Source organism: Hyperolius riggenbachi, chromosome 1, assembly GCF_040937935.1.
Source record: "Hyperolius riggenbachi isolate aHypRig1 chromosome 1, aHypRig1.pri, whole genome shotgun sequence".
Lineage (NCBI taxonomy): Eukaryota > Metazoa > Chordata > Amphibia > Anura > Hyperoliidae > Hyperolius > Hyperolius riggenbachi.
Genome location: NC_090646.1, coordinates 431,930,515 through 431,956,599, shown reverse-complemented (window position 1 = coordinate 431,956,599; position 26,085 = coordinate 431,930,515). Strand labels below are relative to the sequence as shown.

Below are 26,085 nucleotides of genomic sequence, written 5' to 3'. Positions count from 1 at the left end.
GGGTCTATTCCTACGCCCCTGCCTCCATATACCTCTCACTTCAGGTTCCCTTTAATGACATGAATAATTCAGTGTACTTTTACATCAGGCTACTCATTCCTGGATTGACTGCAAATGAAGTACCCAGCAATATGTAGCAAAGTGCTCTTTACAACATATTATTGTCTAAAACCCACAAGTTTGTCAGGAGTGACAACATGCTGTGTTCACCTCAGACTGACATGTTAAAGCTGGCCTCATGGTAGCTGCCAATTACATTCAGGAATATTTAAAACCTTACTTTAGCTTCCAGTTTTGTTAATGCATATGGTATTAAATTTACATTAACAGGCAACTGCACATATACCTCATATACTTGTGTATAAGCCTAATTTTTCAGTACAAAAAAATGTAAAGAATGGATGATGGAGCAGGTTTTGTTACTATTTGTCTTAGTGAATCAAGCCCAGCGTGAGTAATGGCACAGTGCTCTGTTCAGCTTTAGGCTGGGTTCACACATAAAATGTATACAGTTCGGTCCTAGTCCTCTCCTTTCAGTTTGCAGTGAGTATGAAGTTTAAAAAAACAAAAAACAGATACTTACCTAAGGAGAGGAAAGTCTTTGGGTCCTATAGAGCCTTCCCATTCCTCTCCTTCTCCTCTCATTCCAGTGATGGCTCCCCCGTTAGCAGTCTCCAACCGATGGGTCAGAGAATGCTCTCTTCCGCTGTGGGTGGCTTCAGAAGTCTTTGGGAGCACTCGTGCCACTCCTATAGAACCTGCCCTGGCGAATTGGTGCCTGCCTGGCTCAGGCTGCCCTTACTGACATGTGCTGGAGGAGCTTTTCTGCAACACATCAATGTTACAGGTGAAAGGTGAAAAGTGGGCACAAAGGCGTTCATGTGTTCAGGCATATAAAGGGATATTTTCTGCACATTGTGATTTGGCATGAGGGGGGCCCAGTAGGTTTTCCCAGTATGGGGCCCAGAAATTTATGAAGGTGGCCCTGGCCCCAAAACACTTATTCAATTAACTGTCAAGTTTTCTCACGAGAGATGTTTTCACGCCTTGTCACAGTAAAATTTTATTTTAAACCTGAGCAGGAAAGAAAATACTCAAAATACTTTTTAGTACTTTCATTTCCTAGGTGATGAAAAATGATCCTGTGAGAAAACTGAAAAGAAAAAGTTAATTGAATATGGGGAAAAGCACTCCACACCCATCATAGTAGAAGCTTGTTTCTGTGGAGAAATGACAGCATCAAAGCTACTGACTGCTGGCCCTCTAACGCCTGTTCCTATGTCAGTAATATATATCTCCAGTTACAGAATCCCTAAAACTGATACCAGTGAGATTTGTAATTTTCTCAAATGCCATTACATTCACATTGGTAATGGAATGAGAAAAACATTCACATCTTTAAAACAGAATAGAAAAAAAGAAACTTCTCAACAGTTTGCCTATGAATACACACGGATTCCAAAGTAGTTACTCGGAAGGCTCTCTTTGCCTTATTTGTTCTTCTTTCCCAGTCATGGCACTTAACTCCTGCTTCTCTTGTAAATATCCAGCAGCGCTTACTGCATTTTAAAGCCCAAGACTTTTCCATCTCGAATGAAAATCTGTGATCTAATAAGCAACAGCCTGTTGTTGGCTGATCCACCCAGTTCACTACTTCACAGTACTAAAAGTAAGAGCTGCTAAAGCCCTTCACGTGTGCAACCTCTGAATGCCATAGAAAATAACTGAAGGGCACTTAAATTCTCTATTAAACAATACAAAATAAAAAGCCAAAACACATTTATCTTCAGGATAGAGTGCAAATCTCAGACTCATGTAAACAGAACTGCACATAAGAATGACAATTCAGACTTGAAGAACGGCAAATCATCTGACTCGGCAATCATCTGACACAGACTCCTCACTTTATGAAACCAACCACTCCCGGTACCCAAAATTGCTCCAACTCCTCGACTCCGACTCCACAGCCCTGATGTAGGTATGACCAGAAAGCAACATGCAGTCCAGGTAAGGTCTCTAGTTCCCATTGTGATGACATAAGTTTACCAAGGTATCCTTATTTATATTAATCAATTCCCCTCTCACAACATCCACTATGGTATAGCGGGTGACAATAACATTACCACATGTTCTGTCAAGGACAAACAGGCTTACTAATAACACAAAGCAAAAGAGAAAGTGAGAAAGTGTGGCACCCCATCAGCTGGTCAAAATTCATTCTGCAATGGTCTTAACCACTTGAGGACCCAGCCTTTACCCCCACTTAAGGACCAGCGTGGTTTTTTGTGATCTGTGTTGGGTGGGCTCTGCAGCCCCCAGCACAGATCAGCTGGCACGCAGAGCGATCAGATCGCCCCCCTTTTTTCCCCCCTATAGGGATGATGTGCAGGGGGAGTCTGATCGCTCCTCCTGGCTGGCATGTTGCGAGGGGGGGGGCACCTCAAAGCCCCCCTCCGCGGCAAAATTCCCCCCTCCCTCTCCTCACCCTCACCCCTGATGATCCGGGCTGCACAGGACGCTATCCGTCCTGTGCAGCCAGTGACAGGCTGTCCAATGTCACATGGCGGAGATCCCTGGCCGCTGATTGGCCGGGGATCGCCGATCTGCCTTACGGCGTTGCTGCGCAGCAGCGCCGTACAATTTAAACAAAAGAGACAAATGTCTCCTACTTTTATATTTAGTCTGCGAGCCGCAATCAGCAGCTCGCAGGCTATTCACGGAGACCCGCTCCGTAATCTAACAGGAAACGGCTGCTCGCGCGAGCGGCCTTTCCTGATTAATTAGGGAGGCACCTGGTGACGCAGATCTGCGTCGCTGGTCCTCCAGCTACCACTTTGCCGCCGCACGGTATGAGTGTGCGGTCGGCAAGTGGTTAATCTAGTTTAGTGAATTCTGACTGGCTACAGAAGTTGAAGTTACAAGACATGTGAAGTCCACTTCTCAGATCTTGTAAATATACTGTCACCTATAACTACTGTGGGCCCAGTATGAATGCCATTAAAAAAAAACAAAAACTTTTTGTCCTAAGCTAAAAGAGAAAATACTCAACCAATATCAAATAAATGCTAAAAAAAATACTAAAAGTTTATCTCCAATCAAAGAAATGGGACAAAATTGTTTTTCATGTAGTCAGGCCCATCACCCAATCGATTATTATTATTATTTCAGAAATTCCTGAAATTTGTATTACTGTATGAGCATCATCTCTTTTTTCCATAATGTCTTTGATTCTTGCTTCTCTAGACTTGTTTTCTAAAGCAGTCATAGAAATGCATCTCTAGATTCACCTTAGGCCCCATACACACATCAGACCATAGTCTTTTGAAAATGAAAGATCACAGACCAATCTTACCACCTTTCATGTAGTATGAGAGCCATACTCTACACAGTCTTTTCTATGGAGCTGAACTCCACATCAGAAAAAAAATCTTTGCAAGATGCTGCACACACAGATGCTGTACAGACACAAAAGATCAGTATCTGCAAAAGATCTGTTCCTGCCAAAAATCCATTCCTGCAAATTGCAATGATAGTCTATGAGATCTGCAGATCATCATACACACATGATTTAACTGACATTCATCTGCAGATCAGATCCACCAGGATGGATTTTCAGATCTGCAGATGATTGCTTGATCTGCAGATGAATGTCAGTTAAATCATGTGTGTATGATGATCTGCAGATCTCATAGACTATCATTGCAATTTGCAGGAATGGATTTTTGGCAGGAACAGATCTTTTGCAGATACTGATCTTTTGTGTCTGTACAGCATCTGTGTGTGCAGCATCTTGCAAAGATTTTTTTCTGATGTGGAGTTCAGCTTCATAGAAAAGACTGTGTAGAGTATGGCTCTCATACTACATGAAGGGTGGTAAGATTGGTCTGTGATCTTTCATTTTCCAAAGACTATAGTCTGATGTGTGTATGAGCCTTTAGAGTGTTATCTTTTGTCAAATCAATTTACTTTACTCCTTACCATCTGTGTGCCCAATATATCACCCCTGGTTGCTTATTTATAATTAATGAATACATAGGTTTTGTAATAAGGCAAACGATCACTGTAGAAAATGAGACATTTATATTGTTATTCAGTTCTTCTTTGATCTCTTTGTAAGTGATCGCCCAGTAGAAGATCCTGTTCTATGGAGAGGAGAGGGTGCAGGAGTACCAACAAATCAGCATACATTGACAAAATAGCATACATTTAAAGTGATATTCTCCTTTTTTAATAGAATCAGTGTCCCCTTGCACGCTCGCTGGTCTGCGGGCCCGGTACTCGCTTCACTCGGATAACTTTTTGTTCTAACTCTATGTCCACTTGGATATTGGACAGTGCACACCAGGACCCAGGCTGCTAACTCGGGTTGCAATGTTAGTAGTGCTGATGGGCATTATGGGGATAATTTATGACCTGCATGACTTTGCACATGCTCAGTAGCATTTGTATGCTATTTTGATGGGTATGCTGAAATGTTGGAACACAGGACAAGCAGGAGATGCAGCTGGTTAGAGGAACTGCAATGGTAGATGGCCATGTTGTGTGTAAATTGGCAAATCACTGAAGGAAACAGCAGAACTCAAGTTGTCGACCAATTATTATTATTATTATTATTATTTAGTATTTATATAGCACCGACATATTACGCAGCGCTGTACAGTGTATATATATATATCTTGTCACTAACTGTCCCTCAAAGGAGCTCACAATCTAATCCCTACCATTGCCATATGTCTATATTATGTAGTGTAAGTACTGTAGTCTAGGGCCAATTTTTAGAGGGAGCCAATTAACTTATCTGTATGTTTTTGGAATGTGGGAGGAAACCGGAGTGCCCGGAGGAAACCCACGCAGACACGGAGAGAACATACAAACTCTTTGCAGATAGTGCCCTGGCTGGTAAGCCATTAATAAAAATGGCAATTCAGGCACGATTTGGACAGTGTGACTGATGTATTTATTTCAGAATTGGCTCACACAAGCTATGGCTGCAAAAGTACAGAAATATAATAAGGCTGGAAGTGCTATAGTGATCAAGTCAGTGTTCTTTCCTATATAATTTGTGATTGCATCTTCAAAAAAGGACACTGCAGGCAGGATGGAATATGAAAGTCTTATAGCCAGCTTTCAATGAAAGGAATATTTCCTGTCAAGGCCATTCATACATGCACCTAGCCAAATTAGGCACAATCTTGTATAGGTGGATCATTAGCACTAGTATCTTTGTATTTATAACCTTAACATACACACAGAGTAGTAGATCTGTCCCCTCTGCCATTCCATTTAGCCCAATTTCTATTCACTGATAAAAACCTCACTGGTTTGTATAATTTCAGTCATTGAGGATAATGCAATATGCTATGATGTCATAAACTGCATCACTGTTCTTTGATCCAACACATTACAATTTTCAGGCTTATTAGCCATCTGAGAAAGTTCATTATATACACTGAAACAAAAAGAGTCCTCATCTCTATACATATTACAGCAATTGGCTCACACCCGAGAAATGTCACATCCTTCAGTTGGTAACTTTTGATTCTGAAGTTGATGAAGATGGAAAGCACTATCAATAATAATTAATGTGCATAACAGCATGAACAATTTGCAGGAGAACAAATATTGGAAGACTGCTGGCATTTTCAAAGAGTGGGCCTACGACCATAGCAGGCCTAATGGAGCAGGGCCAGTGAAGTATAAGATATGCTGCTGAAGATGCCTGCACAGACTATAATTTAGCAATAGGATCATGCAAGCAGGACTGAACACGAACAGAGCTCTAGGCATAATCATAACTGCAATCCCGCTTACCCCCAGCATACACACACGCAAACACTTATTTATTATTTAAATCTATGCCCGATCCCATAAAACACACAAATTACTATATTTTCAGATTTAGATCACAAGTGGTGGTCACGTGACAACTGTATGCCTCCTCTTGCCATTCCTCTTTCTGCTGCGTACAGAATACCAAACGAACAAAGCATCTCTCATTAACCTGTTCACAGTTGGTGTGGGAAGGCACACCCTAGAGTTCTTTGGCAATAGCCTTTACACAGAGGGCCTTAAGTACACCTAAAGTAAGTGGGAAAGGGTAGCTGCCATATTTAGTTCCTTTTAAAGAGAATCTGTATTGTTAAAATCGCACAAAAGTAAACATACCAGTGCGTTAGGGGACATCTCCTATTACCCTCTGTCACAATTTCGCCGCTCCTCGCCGCATTAAAAGTGGTTAAAAACAGTTTTAAAAAGTTTGTTTATAAACAAACAAAATGGCCACCAAAACAGGAAGTAGGTTGATGTACAGTATGTCCACACATAGAAAATACATTCATACACAAGCAGGCTGTGTACACCCTTCCTTTTGAATCTCAAGAGATCATTTGTGTGTTTCTTTCCCCCTGCAGCTATCTTCCACTGAAGTGTCAGGCTGTTTCTTCCTGCAGAGTGCAGACAGCTCTGCCTGTATGTAATTCCTCAGTATGTGAAAGCCCAACCAGCTCAGATGAGGATTTATCCAGCTTGTAAAAGATAAGCGAGAAGAGAGAAGCTGCCCTAATCTAAATAATACACAGGCAGTGTGCAGAGAGGGGCCTGGAGGGGGGAGATGCATCACAGAACCACAACACTGAAGAACTTGGCAGCCTTCCAGACACAGGCTGACAAGTCTGACAAGAGAGAGATACGTTGATTTATTACAGAGATGGTGATAGTAGAACGCGCTGCAGTAAGCAAGAACACATTAGAATAGCTTTTGGAACTTGTAGGATGATAAAAAACAGGATGCAATTTTTGTTACGGAGTCTCTTTAAACAATAATAGTTGCCTGGCAGTCCTTCTGATCTCTCTGGCTGCAGCAGTATTTGAATCACACACCTTCAGTCAGAGACAACTAAGCTGCATTCAGGGTCTAATGCTGGGCATACACCTATACAATTATGCGCCGGATCGAGCCACTGGCTCGATGCTGGCGCATCCCCGCACGTCCGCAAGGATCGATCCCTGCTCGTCCCCGCCGGCGCTCCTTATCAGCCGCTCGATTCCCCGCTATTGTCCGCCGGCGGGGATCGAGCAGGGAATCTATCCGGCAGGTCATCGGACCTGTCGGATATTATCAATCGAGCCATCAGCGGCTCGATTGATAAGGAAGCGAAATGCCGTGTATGCCCAGCATTATGCTGGGCATACACCTATACAATTATGTGCCGGATTGAGCCGCTGGCTCGATGCCGGCGCATCCCTGCACAACCGAGTGTGCGCGTGGATTGATCCCTGCTGGCGCTTTTTATCAGCCGCTCGATTCCCCACTATTGTCCGCCGACGGGGATCGAGCGGGGAATCTATCAGGCAGGTCATCGGACCTGTCGGATAGTATCAATCGAGCCATCAGCGGCTCGATTGATAAGGAAGCAAAATGCCGTGTATGCCCAGCATTAGAGACAAATGATCAGAAAGCCAGGCAAACTGTTTTGTTTGAAAGGAAATAAATCTGCCAGCCTCCATAACGTTCTCAGTTCAGGTGTGTGGGTATATTTTAGGGCTGGTAGCAAGAAGCATGACTTTTAGGCTTCTGAGACAGCAGTACATTTTGTTTTTAAAACATAACCAGTCTGCCACAGAATGCGGTACCTATAGGGGAAAGGAAGTACTAATTTAAAAAAATGCCCAGAATTTGACTTTGGTTAAATCACTTTTTATAACAGCTACACAGCTGATAGGCTTACTACAGAACAGATATGCAGCATCTTGTTCAGACCACTACTGAGCATAAAATCATGAAATCTGCATTGCGGAATTGCTTAAGCGTGGGAGTATTTGAGAATACCTTGTTAGCCAAGTACTTTGCAGAAACCAATGCATTAAACTGATGTACATTTTAATAGCTATGATCACATAAGCCAAAACAATTTTGTGGAAGACATGGGTATTTACCACTGTAACATAATCAGCAACAAACAGTCTGCATAAAATGACAAATTCATATCTCTGACTAGTCATTATAGGTATTGGATATTTTATTTTGCATTATGTTAAAAAGCTGCACTTCTACAACAAATCAACAAATAACGAACGGCCTGTGAGTAACATTATCCTAACCCTGTAAAAGAAATAAACAGTAAAGGTGCCCATACACTCGTCAGATTGGCAGCAGACAGATAAGAAATGCATCTGATGATCTATCTGATGCGTTTTTAGAACATTTTTTACCAGGATAGAATTCCAATAGATTTCAGTTTGAAATCTGTTGAAATTCGATCTGATGGCATTTTTTTGCCATCAGATTTCCATTAAGGCCAATGCAAACTGATAAGCAATCTCATCAGATCGACCTAAATTTTCCACCCTGCTAGTTCGATGGAAATCCATCGAAATCGATCGAAATCGGCCGTCGATCGGTCGATTGGCCAACCGATTTGCGATCGATCGATCGATCGACCGCGATCGATCGGTCGGCCAGAAAATCGGCTGAGTGTATGGGCTGCTTAAGGCTGGACCCACACTATGGCGTCAATTCACCAGAGGTTACCAACCTATTTATCTCTTGGGAGGTAATTTACCTCCTGTGATATCTCCAAATAGCAATTCTCCAGAAGTATAGGGGAAAATATCGACAGAAAGAAATGCAAGAGATAAATGTGAGATAAGTATGAGATAAATAAGTGATAGTTAGTAGTTAGTTTTTCTCCAAATCACAATTCACCAGGGAAGAAAGGGGGTGTGGCCATTCGTTATTTTTTCATCTCTTTATCCCCTAAATGAACCTGGAGATATCGTGGTTTTCACACAGCAGCTGCTGCTGTGGAAGATGGAGCCTTTTGAGCTTACTCTGTTAGGCCTGGTGCACACCAAAAACTGCTAGCAGATCCGCAAAATGCTAGCAGATTTTGAAACGCTTTTTCTTATTTTTCTGTAGCGTTTCAGCTAGCATTTTGCGGTTTTGTGAAGCATTTTTGGTGTAGTAGATTTCATGTATTGTTACAGTAAAGCTGTTACTGAACAGCTACTGTAACAAAAACCGCCTGGCAAACTGCTCTGAAGTGCCGTTTTTCAGAGCGGTTTGCGTTTTTCCTATACTTAACATTGAGGCAGAAACGTCTCCGCAATCCAAAATCTTCAGCAGCCCGGGAGAATGCGTTTCTGCAAAACGCCTCCCGCTCTGGTGTGCACCAGCCCATTGAAATACATTACCCAAGCGTATCCGCAGCCGCAAGCGGATCGCAAAACGCAGCCACACCGCTCTGGTGTGCACTAGGCCTTAGAGCTTGCTTCTATTATGAGGAGACGAAGGCGGAGGAGGGTCTGTTTCATCGCCCCTCGTATTTTTCGTGAGAGAACAGTTCTTGATAATTTTACTGAGACAGAGGTGGTGAAGAAGTTCAGACTCACTCGTGATATGATTTATGATATGATCCGGCAGTAAAAGGCGGGAATACTCTGGTCAGGTAGTGGTAAAACTCCACCTCCTACCCACAATGCTTCACTTTCAAGCTTACAGAGAGGAAAAGTATCCCATGTAAATCATTAATACCGATTACCTAACTCTCTGCTTTCTCACACTTTCCTCATGCATATCTCTCCATTATCCCCTGCTATCGAACACTTTTCTCTCTGTCCTCTCACACTGGTGAATTGACTCCAGAGTGCTAAAATACCTCAGGAGATGAACTACCTACCTTTTTTCTCTTAGTAAATCCTCTCTGGTGAATTGACGCCTATAAGTGCTTTTGTGAGCGCTTGTGATTGCTGAGCGCTTCTTCCCATTCACTTTCATTAAAATCATGGTGAAAATCACATAAAAATCACATAAAATACACAAAATAAAGATTTTACGTGATTTTTATGAAAGTAAATGGGAAAACACACCCAGCAAGTGCTCAGCTCACAAAAGCGCTTATAGTGTGGATCCAGCCTTAAACATGACCTTCATATGCTGACTTTAAGTTTACATGAACAATGAATAACATACAAATGATTTCACGCTGTCACCTTATCTACACCTAATGTTTCAGCAGATCCCCATCAGTTGAATTCCCCACCGATTCTTATATTACTGTGGAAGAGAAATCTTTGGAGTTCCAAACAACTGTTGAAATCATTTTGGGGGTCTCTCCCCATTTCAGACATGTCATTGTCTTGGGAAAAAGTCACGCAGGCCAGCTATTATTATGTGAAGCCAACAGATATTAAAGTGTACCTGAGAAAACAACACAAGGATTTATACCTACCTGGGGCTTCCTCCAGCCCACTTGGTGCCTGTCCAGTCATATATGGACTGGGCAGCCCAGGTCAAGTCCCCAACTGAGTCAGTTAGGGACTACTGCGTATGCACAGCTTTGCCCGCACACCTCCTTGGTTGTGCACCCATTTCCGGGAGTGTTCTGCACCTGCGCAAAATTCTCCAGTCATTACAGCAAATCAAAGGAGGCACACGGCGACTACTGGGGCTGACAGCATGAGAACAGACACAAAGGGGTGCCCACAGACTATAAGGGGCTGGAGGAAGCCCAAGGTAAGTATAAAGCGGTATATTGTTTTCATCTCAGGTTTACTTTAATTAAGCAAAAAAGACATGCTGCACACAGTTTCTATGAAACAGTTTGACATCTCTGAGCTGTTGACCAGTGATAATATGTGACTGGGTTCACATCTGCTCTTTATTTTTTTGGCCAACAGAACACCTGTCTTAGTGTTTGAAAGCTGGCTCCATCCTTACCTCTGCGTCATGTTCCTGCAGGCTGTAGGTCCTCTCTAGGCACTGCAGCGTCTTGGTGCATAATGTGTTTTCTTCCAACAGCAAATCCAAAAGCAGAACCAGCTGATCAGGAAGGAGCTGTGAACAAAAACACTTTTGTTACTGGAGTTGTTAAATGCAGCATAATTATTCATATAAGGCATTCTCAAGTGACTCTGGTAAAATATCTATATTGTTCAGTCTAAATAAATCACAAATATTAGACTTAACACCACATTGGGAAAGCCACAATGTTGCAGTATCATGTATCATATAAAGAGAAACATTCAACACTACAATTCCAAGTAACTCACTGGTGCCATTTTATGCATCTATTTAACAAGTCATGTTTTACAGCTGAAAATGTAAAGTGGGCTCATACAGCAAAAACATTTGGAGTGAAAAAAGTACAAGGAGTGGAAACTGTAGTGGGTCATAACCTGCACACTACATTGCACAGCATCCTGTCACTTGCTTCAACAGGGCTCATTGTAATTCAAGGTAAAACGCATCTGCCAATATGGTCCAGAACCAACACTTAAACAACAGTATATTATGCAACAAAAATGTGTAAAATTCAAACACACACTCTTTCCCCTCATTTGCCTTTATAACATGATAATATTCAAGATTTTAATTTCTCACAACCAGATAAGGCTGGTCTTGCAATGACAACTGTTGCTATACAATGTAATATGCACAATGCATGATTATACCTTCCATTAAGGAAAACAAAAAAAGCAAAACAAATGAAACAAAGAGTGCATACAGTACTGATCTACCAACTTCGTCACACAGACAGACATTGCAAAAGAAGGACAAAGATTTTTTTCTTATAAGATGATTCATAAAATCCACTCATGGGTTCAGAAGCAGCATTATGTCAGTATAAAACATGCCTCAGACTCCTTTTTATATGTACGTCTGATATATTTATACACACACTTAATTATTTTAAGAAAACCGTGTGTGTGATACAGATTCTTACAGTACTGTCACAGATTATTATCTGAGGGTTACAGGTACCGGAAAAACAAACACATATAAAAGTGATTAAAATCCACTCAAAAGTGATAAATGGTTAGCGTTACACAAGTCAGGCATCTCACTATGCCAATACCTTGCCTGCTAACCCTTTTCCCCAGCCCACCCCAAAATGATCAAATAAAATATAAAACCACAAGTAAAACGCAACCAAAACTTGTGAAGATGAAATACAAATTTTGAAAGCTATGTTGAGAAGAAACCTGGTTTTCTTTCATTTATGCAATAAAAAAATAAACAGCTTGCTTACTTTGATGCTCATAAAGTATATGTTTATTGGTATATGAATTCTGTTTAATCTTTTAAGAGTCTGACATGTCTGTGTCACATCCTCCCTCCTAGTCCCGCTGCCATTGTTATATTTTGTTTTACTATTTCTGTAAACCAGGTGTTCCAGCCCATTGTAAATTACAGAGGCACCACACAGCTTATGGCGGCTCACAACACTTGTAACAATGGCAAGCCTCCAGGTATCTTACATCTTGTCTGAGCCACCACAAGTGACACTTGAATAATACTACAGTGACATTTATAGAATAAGTTTCATTTCTCAACCTGTCCTTAGATTTCTGCCCTACAGGAAAAGAAAACAATGATCTTGTGAAGAATAGGTGTAGGTTACCGCACAATACAACTGCCACTGGTTCACTACGGAGGCCCAGGAAGTGCTCCAAAGCAATGTGAGAAACCTGTGAAGTGACACGGTCATACATACTAAGGATTAGCCTGAAACAAAATTCTCTCTCATGCGCTATACGTGTCTCTTCTTTTCTTTTTTTGTCTGTCTTTAAGGATGTATGTGTTTTGGAAATGCCAAGCACATATGTTTTGGTACAAGGGGATCATTTTAGCTTTACATTGCACGCAGTGTTGAGCAGGGCATTTTTCAAACAAACACTGCTAAGTGCATTTGCATCCATTTAAGCCCATGGTGAAAGTAGACAAATGCATACAAATGGTCACACATGTTTCTATGCATTTTTCTGATCAGAGTTTACCACATCTATCTGGAACTTCCTTTTTAGGAAACGCACTTTAAAAACTCCCTACAAAATACAAATGGAAATGTACAAAAATTGCATACTAAACACAAAATATTGCATGACAAATGCAGAAAAAAAAAGCAAACAAACCTGTGAATATATTGTGTTTTCACAAGTGCACTTGCTTTTTGTAGTGTGAGAGGACGCTTACAAATCATAATTACTTATTACCTCTCTCTTTAGAACATGATAAAAAACAATCATTTTATAGAAAAATATGGAAGGGGTTCCTATGGATAAATAACAAAAATTATTATATAGAGCATCAGTTGAAAAATGTAAAAATATCTGAATTGGTATATAGAAAAAAAATGTTTTAAAAATAGTTTTATTTTTTTAAAAAAATCACATTTTACAGAACAGGTTCCGACGATCTGAAGTTTTAATTAAGAGAACTAAAAATGGCAATGAAATAATATTTGTTTAACATCGAACAATTCAAGACTACAGTAAAGACAAACGTTGATAAAAAAAAAAAAGAAAAATACGCCATATCATTTCAACAAACCTAAACAATAATAGGTCGATTAACCATACAACAGTGTATGCGGTATTTACATTTTGTTCAAAATAAAATACAAAAATAAAAAATATAGTTTCAAATTCAGAACCGGAGAAGGTGAGACAAGTCCAGATTTACACATAAAACGATATTAGTTCAATAACACAGCAATCTGACAATTTTCAGGAAGCCGGGCTATGGCGAGGTACTGTTAGTTTCACTGGAAATACAATCATCATCTGACATGTCCCATTAAAACATACAGAAAATTAATTTGCGTATGTACAATTTACCAGATGTAAATTCAAATGCGGCCCACCAAACTATGGACTAATGTGACGATTATTGTACACGTCATTTTCAGAGCACTACCTGTTCAATTTTATGTAAAGCATACTTTATGAGGAAATTAGCCTTAACCTGTTGAATGCTAGAGAGCTATGAGCTTTGTCCAAAAAGTTTCATGACAAACATTTCAAATGCATACATAATAAGACCTACAGCATAGAAACTGCTTTACATGCAAGAGTGGAAATAACAGAAAAGGCATAAATGCGCAGATTCATGCAGGTCTCAGTGCCAATGATGCACTAAGTATAACAAGGATAATACATCATGCAAAATAAAGTACTACAACATGAGATTGAAAGACGCAGATATGTAATTGCAGTGCTGTCATGCCAAGTGAATGTTAAATAGTGAAAAGAATTTCAACTATATTACTAAAAGTTTTCCTTTTTTTTTTTTTTTTTTTTTTTAACAAAGTAGAAACTTGCAGTTGAAGGACACAACCCATCTGCGCACATTACAGGGAACAAAGACCACCCACAAGTTACAGATACAATCTGTCAATCCATACATTATGGGCAAATGATTAATGCCAGGTTCCGGGTGGGTCCACACAAGAAAGCTGTTGATTACTGACCTTTCCACAGCCATGAAATGTGACACAAGTCTGCACTTGAACATTCCCTGCACCAACACCAGCGACAGCACTACACCCAGGAGTGGAGATCATACAAATCAGACTACAGCTGGCATGCAGAATATCCCATTTGGTTCAGCTTGTACTTGAATGAGGGCATTGAAATCCTCCTCGGGAGAGAAAATGTGCTGTGGACTAATGCAGCGAGCGATTGATAGTGGCGTGTTTTCTATTATTACTTCATTATCACGCTGGGATCTGTGCCTAAATGAGGCATACTTCCTCCCTGATGCCATTTCCTTTTATCCTGCCTGTAGTCTAAAAGCGGATCAATGGGAGTAATACATATGATGTCACTTCAATTTACAGACGCTGCCTCCCTCTTTCTCATACTTCAGATAGATCAATTCTTCCCAAAAATGGTTAAGAAATGCTAAGGGATCTTCTTCTACCAGAAAAGGGTTCTCTGCTATATTTATCCAAGTTACTACAGCCAGAACTGTTTATACTGAATTAAAGAGGGGAAAAAAAGAAGGACAAGAAGATGGAGGCTAGGAAATACTGGCTGGGCTTCAATGAAAACAATGCTCACAAGCAGATTAACCCTTTGTGCATGTCAATCCATTACGGCACACAGTAAAGGAATGCATTTCTGCAAAGCACGGAGCACTCTGCACAGTGTGCTCTGCAGGGAAACACACTCACTTCACCAACTGTAAACCAATACAAGGAAATTACATCACAGCAAAAGTACAACAAGGGATTCGATTCAAACCTGGCTGCTATCTTTGCAAAGTACTTTTGAAAGTCTTGCCTCAGTTAAAGGTTTTGCCATTTTCAGATTTAATAGTTGAAAAGATTCTTTGGATGTTGAAACTATTATTTCATATTACTTCACAATGACCATGCAACATTGTCAGACAGATCAGTAGTGAGATGAGCAAAAAATCCTCCTAATATGCAAATCACCACTGACCCAGTGAGGAAATTACAGGTAGCCCATTAAAGCTGCAGCTGGTGATTAACTAGCTCTAACTGATAAGCAGATGCAGACTTTTACCCATGGTTAGTCAGATACGTTTTGAGAAACTAGCAGGAGTGAGATAAAATCTCACTATATTCATGTTATACATGTTACAGGGTAGTGCTACGTACACACATGCGACAACGATCGTTCGTTAAGAACGACGAACGAACTTTTAATTGATGAAAGAACGACCTAAGTAAAGATAGTTTTAAAATGTGTGTAACGATCTGATCGTTAGAACGAACGTTACATCACAGAAAGCAACTATTGCGCCTGCGCATAAAAATGAGAAGTTCCATGGAGAAATAGTGAAATGCGCATGTCAAGCCTAGTACGAACGATCGTTTCCAACGATGTACTACTTTTGCAAACGATCGTCGTTGGTTAAAATCCGCCGAGACAGAACTTTCTTTTGTAGCGATTTGGCTCGTTCGTCGTTTGCCTTAATAGTCGGTGGTTCGTTTTTTGTAACGATCGTCGTTGGTAAAGATCGGGGAACGATCGTTACAAACGACTATAGTCGCATGTGTGTACGCACCTTAGGTGTTAGGACACATGACGTAAATTTGCCATCTAACTTCATAGGCCAGAGCTGATGGATGCATCGTCTCTGAGTTATGAGGGCTACTAGCTTGTTCTCTACAAATTTTAGAAATTAATAGATTTGACAGGAAGTGATGATATCTCAGGATTGGGGCATCACACTCAAACATTGGATGGGAGTTATAATTCACTTTAACAAAGGAGCCTCTGAGTGTCTTGTCTGACTACAGAGAATCGGGCATATTTTTCAAAACTAATACTGCCAACTTTTTGACACCCAGATTTGAGGTGTAAACTGGGGGGGGAGGGGGGGTGTCAGCCTATCTGTGGGGGATATACGCTGGAGATGTGTGCAGAAGTCACTATGCAGAGTGCTTTGTGGAATTTAGTATGTATAGCTACTTTTCTTCGCGCTGGCATGCTTCCTCTAGTGTCCCTTGCAGCTCTCCGAACTGGCCACTAGAGCTTCAGGATCACTGTGGTTCTGGAGCTCTAGTGGCCAGTTCAGAAACTGCACAAGACACTAAAGGAAGCAGGCCAGAATGATGACAGGTTGATATACATGCTAAAACACTCTCATAAGCACACACTGCAGTCATTGGCATGCTACAAAACCAGGTCTTTGCATGGGGCGGGGGGGGGCAGTGGAAGCACAATAGAGTCCACCAACCAGCAGGTCATAGCTTTTGGCCTATTTCTTAGGCCAAAAGCGTGTGTGTGGGGATAGGGAGGGGGTTGAAGGGAAAGGGGATGTGTGGGAGGGCCCATCTACATACACACACTACTAATATATATATATATATATATATATATATACATATATATATATATACATATATATATATATACATATATATATATATATATATATATATATATATATAGTACTTTGTGAAAGTGGTCGTGTCTGATAAATAACATATGACAACCTTAATGGAGAAATGTTCAAGTCACTGGCGTAGGAGAAGGGGTCGCAGCAGTCGCACTGGCGACCGGGCCCGCGATCTCCTAGGGCCCGTACCGGCCCCTGCTCCCCGCATTCTCCTCTGTCCCCAGGCCCTCCGTGACAGCCGCTTAGCTCCGCCTCCAAATCACGGGTAGCTCCACCCCCAAATCGCGGGTAGCTCCGCCTCTCACAGGATCGTTCCTGTGAGTTGCTTGATTCTTTCACCGAGCCCTGCCCCTGCAAATCCCATTGGCTGGCACAGCAAGAACAGAGGACAGAGCATGGGAGAAGATGGAGATGAGCCAAGAGCTCCCTTCCCCCAGGCAAACAGAGCGGGAGGTATGAGAGGTGAGTGCTGTCTCCCTCTTTATTTCCCTGTCACTGCTTATCAGCCTTTACTGTATCCAGAGCCTGCAACAGGGCTCACTAACCTTCCTCCACCAGACCCCTAGTAATTTCCTGTCTTTCTATCCACCCCCTAGAATTCTCACTAGCCCCCCCTCAACCTCTCTCCCCCAGACTCCTAATAACCTCCCTCACTCCCCCCTCAATATTCTTTACCCTCCCTTTCCCAGACTCCTAACTGCTCTCCCTTCTTACTCCCCCGACCCCTAATAGCCCCCCTGTCTCTCCTCACTTCCCCCTCAATATTCTTCACTGTCCCCCGACCCCTAATAATAGCTCCCCTCTCTCGCCTCACTCCTCCCTCAATATTCCTCACCCTCCCTTTCCCAGACCCCTAATAATCCCGCTCTCTCTTCTCACTACCCCCTCAATACTCCTTACCCTCCCTCCCCCAGATCCAGTGCTACAGGCGTTACATGGTGCACACGCCTGTTTGCAGAGGACACTGGCCTGCAGTGACAGCTATATTGGCCTGCAGGTGACAGCTATATTGCTGTCTGCTTCCACATCACTTGAAAGAATACATAGGGCAGAGTAAGTATGGGGGGGGGGGGCATGTCCAAATTCTGCATCGGGGCCCTGAGGTCTGTAGCTACGCCACTGGTTCAAGTGATTATCTGTTTTTTCCCCATTTAAAAACATGCTCCACAGCAAGAAAACGTTTGTAACTATCATATAATAGTTATCAATTGAAAGATCCGTTACACGTGCACATTAGATTTACCACTAACAACCCTAGTTCGCCCACAAAGAAGGATGAAATAGAATAAGCTATTATACACCCGGTAACCTCTTATAACTGCCAGTCTACAACATGGATGGATCGCTATCCAGAAAACCAGCACCAGCAGAGAACACGGAGCGCATGGGGTAGGCAGAGGAGCAGCTACTTTCGGGAGTGAAGGTACATAAATGTGGCCAAATGACTGTTATGACACTCCCGCAGGAGAATATTTGCAATGCATGTACTGGGAATGCATGATACATCTGCACTATTTAAAGTGGATGCCCAGTGCTCACCTGCCCTGTGAACACCTTTCTTTCAGGGGGCCATTTTGTTGCACTGATCTTACAGACAACCTGCAGTCCATCTATGTCACAGACTATCAATTACAAGAGATTACCAAGATTGTTCTTCTTCATCCATTTTCATCGGTGGAAAATAACTGTACAGGCAAAACAAGTGTGTATGTAATGTAAAATACACAGTTGGAGGCGCTCTATATTTTATTATCAGGTGTATATACAGTATACTGTATATTAGGAGTATAAAGGCCCTTACCTCCTTAACTACCCAACGACTGCGTCACGCCAATGAGCATGAACGCGGTGGCTCCCCCAGGACTGCCTAACGCCGATTGGTGTCAAGTCCTGGGGGCGTGTTTTGCAGATCACCTCCACTTGCAGTAGCAATCGCGCTAAGAGACTGTTAGATGGTGAAACCACTGTCTATTTACACTGTGCAGCGCTGTGATCTAAAGCAGCGCTGTACTGGGTACAGCCGTGTCGCTCGGCTGTCCTCCTGGGAGACATAGGAGTGATCAGCTCTCATAGTCTGATGCCTATGACAGCCGATCACAGTGATTGGCTGGTGGGGGAAGGGAGAAATAAAAAAAAAATAGGTATATTTATTTAAAAAAAATAAATAAATATACAAATACATAAACAAACATCGGGGGAGTGATCACAGAAAGGGGGGGGGATCACTTGTGTGCTGAGTTGTATGGCCCTGCAGCAAACCTTTAAAGCTGCAGTGGCCTAAATTGTAAAAAACAGCCTGGTCATTAAGGGGGTGTAAGCCTACGGTCCTCCATTGGTTAAAGGGCAAACCACTAGGGTAGGTATAAGTTTTTTATACATTCATGTACTAAAAGACAACACATTTTAACGGGTGCTGGCCCACTTCCTCAGGTCAATACAAAAAGTGCCTTAGCTGCAGTATTCACAGTCGTGGGCACCTCTGTGCATGCAATGGTATCTTATACATTTTTTCTCCTTATTTGTTTATCGCTGCTGTTCAGATTGCAAGCGAGAAGGCACACACTAAGTTTCTCTGTAACAACTGGAGCATATAGCAGTGACAGTGTCTGTGCTCCTGACCATCTACTTCAGTAATATGACATCAACTAGTCAAGGTGTTTTCATATGAGACAAAAACAAGCACTGCAACTGAGTACTTATAGAGGACTAGAAAAATGTGTGTCTGGAGTAGAGGTTTAAAGTTAAACTAAAGTTTTTTACAAATTAGAACTTCAAATTAAAATATCTATTCAATGTGAGCATATGGCCCTGCAACTCAACACTTTGGGCCATTTGCAATTAACCAGGTATGGTCGTAGTCAGTCAAGTTCGCTACGTTGGAACTACACGTAGTTTTACGCAATTACGCTTCGCCAACCTATGGCTTCGAAATCAAATATTCGTTTCGTATGCATTTTGTAGACTACGCGTTAAAATACGCAATTACGCGTAGCGTAGTGTATGCGGATGCTTATGCCTGCATGCAGAAAATGTTACACATTAATTCCTCTTTAAATGCTTATACTGGGAACTCTTCTATGCGTACATTCCCTTTTCCAATGCGTAAATTTGTAAGCATACAATCGCACTTGGAAAATTAGTCGCGAGTAACGCATTCGTAGTTCACTACGCAATACACATGTTAACTACGCATAGTGAGCGTAAGCTACGCGTAGCGGTACTTCGCTACGCGTAAATTCGTAAGCGTAGTTTTGAAACTTCACCTACGAACTACGATGTGTAGATGCCAACTACGATGTGTAAATTCGCACTGGCGTACTTTCTTCTCATCGCTGCAATTAACATTTTTTCCTGAGTTTACTACTAGGAGATCATTTCTCATCTTCAATTTAGAATAGCTTTTCAGTACTTTGCAATGAAAAAAAAAAGTACCAAAAAGTAGAAAATGTATCATCAAAATTATTTTGAGTACTTGTCAAGTTTAAAAATATCACTTAGGAGAAAGTTCAGAAGAAAAAGTTAATTGGTGGTAAAGAGGGACACAGTGGAGGCAGAGATGGGGACACTGAGTGAACATGGGGACAGAGGTGACACAATAGGGAGGCAGAGGTGGCACAGAAGGACACTGAAGGCACAGGGTAACAGAGGTGACACAGAAGAGGACACTGAAGGCACAGGGTAACAGAGGTGACACAGAGAGGGACACTGAAGGCACAGGGGAACAGAGGTGACATAGAAGAGGACACTCAAGTCACAGGGTAACAGAGGTGACACAGAGAGGGACACTGAAGGCACAGGGGATCAGAGGTGACATAGAAGAGGACACTGAAGCCACAGGGTAACAGAGGTGATGCAGAGAGGGACACTGGAGGCACAGGGGAACAGAGGTGACAGAGGAGGACACTGGAGACACAGAGGAGGACACTGGAGGCACGGAGGAGGTACAGGGGAGATGGCATAGTGTTCCAACTTAAGAATGGATTCAAGTGAAGAAAGAACCTACAGTTCCTATCTCATTTGTTAGGGCACCAGAAGACTTTCCCTGTGTATACAGAGCTGATCTTCTAGTCCCTCTAACTCATTCCTGTGTTGCAGAGATATTAACTCTTTGTGGTCCGCGTTACTGCTTAAAGTCTAATTCCCCACTCCCTGCTCAATTTGTAAAAAAGCATTTAACCCTTACAACACCCATCCTAGTGACTTTATTGGGGTAAGTAATAGCAGTAAAAAAAATGTTTCTTATTACAGACAAGGAAAGGTGGTGATCGGTGTATATAGATTTTCATTTTAAACAATACCACTTACCTGGCAGCCCTGCTGATCTATTTGGCTGCAGCAGCAGTAGTGTCTGAAGAAACCCAGACACAAGCATGCAGCTAAACGTCAGATCAGGCAATAATGTCAGAAACACCTGCTGCATGCATGTTCAGGGTCTATGACTAAAAGTATTAGAGGCAGAGGATCAGTAGGATAGCCAGGCAACTGGTATTGTTTAAGAGGAAATAAATATGGCAGCCTCCATATCCCTCTTGCTTCAGTTGTCCTTTAAATGCTTTACTACACACTGAACAGCAAGAATATAGGCAAGAATATTAGCCTGCTTAACTATAGCTGCAGTGCTGGTCACAATTATTTAATTTCTAAACTGCTGGCGAAGCAGCTCCCACTCTTCTAGTATTATGGAACTACAATACTCCGCCACCAGGTGCCACCAGGTACTTTTAAAGCTGTATGCACTCGACTATAAGTCGATAAATATAAGACTGACTCAAAGTATAAAGGTGTGGGTGTCATCTTATACTCAAGTCAGTCAAACATTTCCCCACTTATAACTGTAATGGGGATGGGAGGCTGCCAATCTCCCCATCCCCACAGTGCCTTTCGGGCAGTGTTCTTTGCCCACCAGCTGCTGCCACCCCTCCCCCCATTTTTACTCATATGCAGAAAGCTGCCCGCAGTGGAAGCCATCACTCACCAATCCAGTGCAGCATTCTTTCATCTGCTTCATCCACGCAGGTCTATGCGTGTTAGAATAGCTCAGGTTCCCGATGTCACGTGACTTCAGGAACTCGTGGAAGCCGGCGGGGATGAAAACATGCTGTGTTCAGCACTGGAATGGTGAGTGAAGGCTTCTGCTGCGGGCAGCACTCTGCATATGAGTACACATGGGGGAGAGGATAGAGAGAGGTGGCTCTTTTGTTGGTGGTGACCACCACGGTGGGCCACACACAAATCACCTCATCAAATTTCATTAGTTTCATGAAGTTAACATCGTCTCCAGACAATGAGTTGACTGGAAATTAGAACTGTTTTCTGCTATCCGCTTGCTCTTTTTTCATAAGCACACTGGAATACAAGAGGCAAATTCAATAACTGGTTTAACCCTTCTGCACAAGAACAGACAAAGAAATAGAAGAAAATAAAATTCCAGGTTTGGATTGGGAGTTCCTGCGACAAGAAATGCAGAAGATGTAGCTAAGTGTGATAAGGCAAATATTATTCCTAATGGCTAAAAACACTGCATAACACAGGATTACAACAGCTTTCTCTGTTTTTTCCTATATTCCCCGCTAACTACTGGGTAGACTTATACTTGAGTAATTTAAAAATTCCAGCTCAAGAGGTTCAAAAATTGTGGTTGACTTCTACACAAGGTCAACGTATATTCGAGTATTTATCAAGTGCATGAAATACAAATGTGCAATGCACAAAACTCTGCACTTAAATCAATGGAAGCTAAATTGGGGCTTCTATGAGTTCAGTCTGCAATAAACTATAAAGTTATATTTTAGAGTTTTCAAACAAGCTGGATGAGCAGAATCATGCTTAAAACGCAAGACACAGCTCTATATCCAATGAAATGTAATACTGGAGATAGCAAAATCTGACAGTAGTAAATACTAGTATAAGGTGCTGTGAAGTGAGACACCAACTGAGCACTACATATAGAATAATCTATAAACCTGAGGACAATTATCACAAACATTAGTACAGTATTGATTTATTCTAGCTGCATTAAATACTATGGCAACCTATCATACACTGTGCTGGAGCAATGAAAACTGATCCAAAAGTCGAGCTTTTTTCCACTACACACATATCCCTTTCTCCATTCACAAGATGGTTCTGATTGATCTGAAAACATCCATACTTTCGCCTATAACGTCTATTATAATTTTGCTGGAACAAGGATTTCAATAACAGCTACACCGCTGTTTGCACAAATCAGCCACAATGTCTGGGAACATTATGATTTGTATTGCTTGACAGAGCTAACTTATCTCACAGTCTGTTGACATGTTATCCAGCCCAGCACACATTAACCAGCACCTGTGCACATGAAAGAACAGAAAACTCACAGTACAATATAAAGCTGTTGAGCATTTCAAAACCGCATGGCTCACAATGCCATAATAAATATGAATTTGTACTGGGAAAGAAATAAAGCAGACTACTGAGATTGGTTAAATGAAGGAATCAGTCAGAAAGTAGCTGACTTCGAACAGTCAGTTACCCTCAGACTAAACCTTGACGATAACGATGTCAGTAGTGCTTGGATCACAAGTGTGCATGAAGTGGTGTGATGTGTGTCCTGAGACATCTGAGGGTTAAAAATACTAAGAATCCACTTCTGGTTGAAGCTTGGAGGACCTGCACTTGAAGGTCATGACAAGCTCAAGATGCACAACCCATGGGGGAAAATATTTTCCATTGGTTTACTTCAATACAGTTATCCCCATGGACAGACAAAGTGATTGTAACTCAATGTATACTGCACAGCTATTTTAAACTCCCCTCTTCTGCCAAGAGCTAACATTTTCATCATTACACACACGCTACATACAAATAATGCACACATTTGCAGACTGGTAGCAGTTGTAGACACCTGTTAATTCACTGTATAAGCATTTGCCATGGATGCTTGTCAAATTGGAAAAAGCTTTGTTCTACAAGGCCTGATTTACTAAAGGGCAAAAAGCCCAGCACTACAGAAGAAAGGGGAGCTTGGCAAGTGCACACGTAATAAAGAGCAGAATTTCCCAAAAGGCAAATCTATTATTCCCAAGAAGAATAGAGGTCAACAACTTATCCACTGGTTTCTACTACATTTCCCTCAGTCCTGTAAAATGTGTGTTTCACAAAACAACTTTAGCCATGGCAGGGAGTAATAGAGGCTAAATGTGCGCATTGGCTGGAAGGAGGACAGAACAGAGAGATTACACCATTTGTACCATGAAATAGATTAACGAGGATTGACTTGCATCTGTTTTAAAAGCAGCCTAGTTGAGTGCAGCCTATACAGTACTGTGACTGATCAAACAAGCACATTGTCATTGAATCTCTCCCTTTGTCTGCGTGTAATAAAAACAACTTATGGATACTGTCATAGGAATAGCTTTGAATAATCATGTATTAGATGTATAAGGGCTAGTGTACACCGCTATTCCAGATGCATTTCAGCCTCTTTTTGTGCTACATCTTAGTTTTCAAAACACTGTATGTGACATCCTGCTGTTTCCCGATTCTGTATATACAAAAGGCAAATGAGTTGTTTGTATATATGTTTTTCGCATATCTATTTTTTTTTCTATAAAAGTGCACATTTAACCATCTTTGTTTTAGTGCACTGCAAAACAATATATATTTCAAACGGTTTCCCCAGATGATCACAGAGATGACAAAAGGTGGATAAAACTCCTCCCCAAAAAAAGTATTTTCAATTATTTCCAATATAACTGCATTGCCTGTTCTTTGCTGTTCTCATAAATCAGGCCATCCCAGAGAGGAAGTGACATGACACAGCAGACACAGCAGCTGCAGTCCTTCTGAAGAACACTTTGTCTTAATTTTGCCAATTTCATTTTCAAAAGGGAATCATCACCAAGAATTGCATTGGGCTACACTTTTTAAACTTTCTAGCAGCTCAGGGGTATATTGCATGTTATAGCTCTACTTTTCTCACATGCTAAAACATTTTAATGTGAGTCATTGTCATTTCATAGTATTATGGTTATCATTTTCCTACCAAGTAGAATCAATATGTGTGCACTGGACTTCTATTTTACTTCATAAGAAACCTACAAAGGTATTTTAGTTGAAAAAGGATGAAGCTATCACCATTATGTATCCAGTAATCATAGCTGTGGACGCCCTTCAGTGTAAGAAAAAACTTTAAGCCTCTTTTGAATGTGAATACGGAATTTGCCATAACTATGTCCTGTGGTCATTTTTCTCCCACTTTAGCCACTATTACTGTGAATAACAAGTGGTAAAATCTCCTTTCCTCCATGTGGAGATCATGACATCTTTACAGACCTAGGTATAAAAAGCTCAATCACCATGCCTTTATTTTATGAATTAATCTAGCTCTTACTCCTGTATTTTCCAAGCAAAATAATCCTAGTTTGTCTAACCTTTCTTGGTAGAGGAGACCTACTGTTGTTTTTGTCAGTGCCCTCCCTGTACTGTGGTGCCCAAAACTGTATCCCATATAGTATGTGTAATTTAAATACATTTGTATATTTAAGCTCAGTTTTTTACTAATACACAAGCTGCACACACAACATAACTAGAGATATCCACCCTTACCTGCCTGCACAAATGTCCCACACAAATGACTCAGAAAGATGACTCGCACAGACTTTTCCTGCCTGCACAAATGACTCACACAGACAGCTCTCTGGTTCTCTACACAGATGACTCAATCAGACTTCGGCTCTCTGCACTTCATCAGAGGTATCGGTAACTTGTTAACGCCTCACCAGAGATGTCGGTAACTATCGTCAGGCTTACCGCTTGTTGCAGGCTTTATGAATTGATATTTGCTGACAATTTACTGACATGTGTTGGAGGTAACTACAGCCCAGTCGGTAATTTATCTCCCTGGTCGGCAATGTCAGCTTTTCATGCGGTAACAGCCTTTATGAATTGACACTTTGCTAAGTGGTCGGGAAAGTCTTCTGTGTTCAGCATTACCGCATGAGGTAATGCTTTATGAATCGAGGCCAATGTAGCAGACGGAAGGAAACTGAATAACAAAGACAATTTGCATCCTAAGCCAGCCTGGTTAATGCATGATACAGAACGCTTGTAAATGCAGTATTCTGTCTGAAGTTACAATCTCACACTTTATGGAGGTTTTGCCTCTAGCTTATTTATACTACTAGAGTATAACTGTAGTTAGCAAAGCTAACAGAACACATATACAGCAGCAGGACTAAACGCTGCCAGTTTGTTTACTGCAAGACAACACGTCTGTCATACACAGCATAGAACCCAAAAAAACAGAGCGACAATCCCACAATCAATAAGAACATCATGACCGTGTTTTAAAAAAAAAAAAAATCTTCTTATGAGTTTTCTCTTGGGAAATATTTTCTCATCTTCTCTACAAACATACATTTTCTGTATCTAGTAAGTGACAAAGTACTGAA

The 26,085-nt window shown here is 41.4% G+C and overlaps 1 protein-coding gene across 5 annotated transcripts in view; it reads right to left on the bottom strand.

Moving 5' to 3' along the window:
• The window catches only part of AOPEP (aminopeptidase O (putative)), a 539,579-nt gene that overhangs the window by 64,609 nt on the left and 448,885 nt on the right, over positions 1–26,085 (bottom strand). For all 5 annotated transcript variants that reach the window (XM_068237287.1, XM_068237306.1, XM_068237324.1 and 2 more), the window contains one exon: positions 10,718–10,834. In XM_068237287.1, coding sequence (XP_068093388.1) covers positions 10,718–10,834 — 117 coding nt within the window. The remainder of the gene's footprint in view (positions 1–10,717; positions 10,835–26,085) is intronic.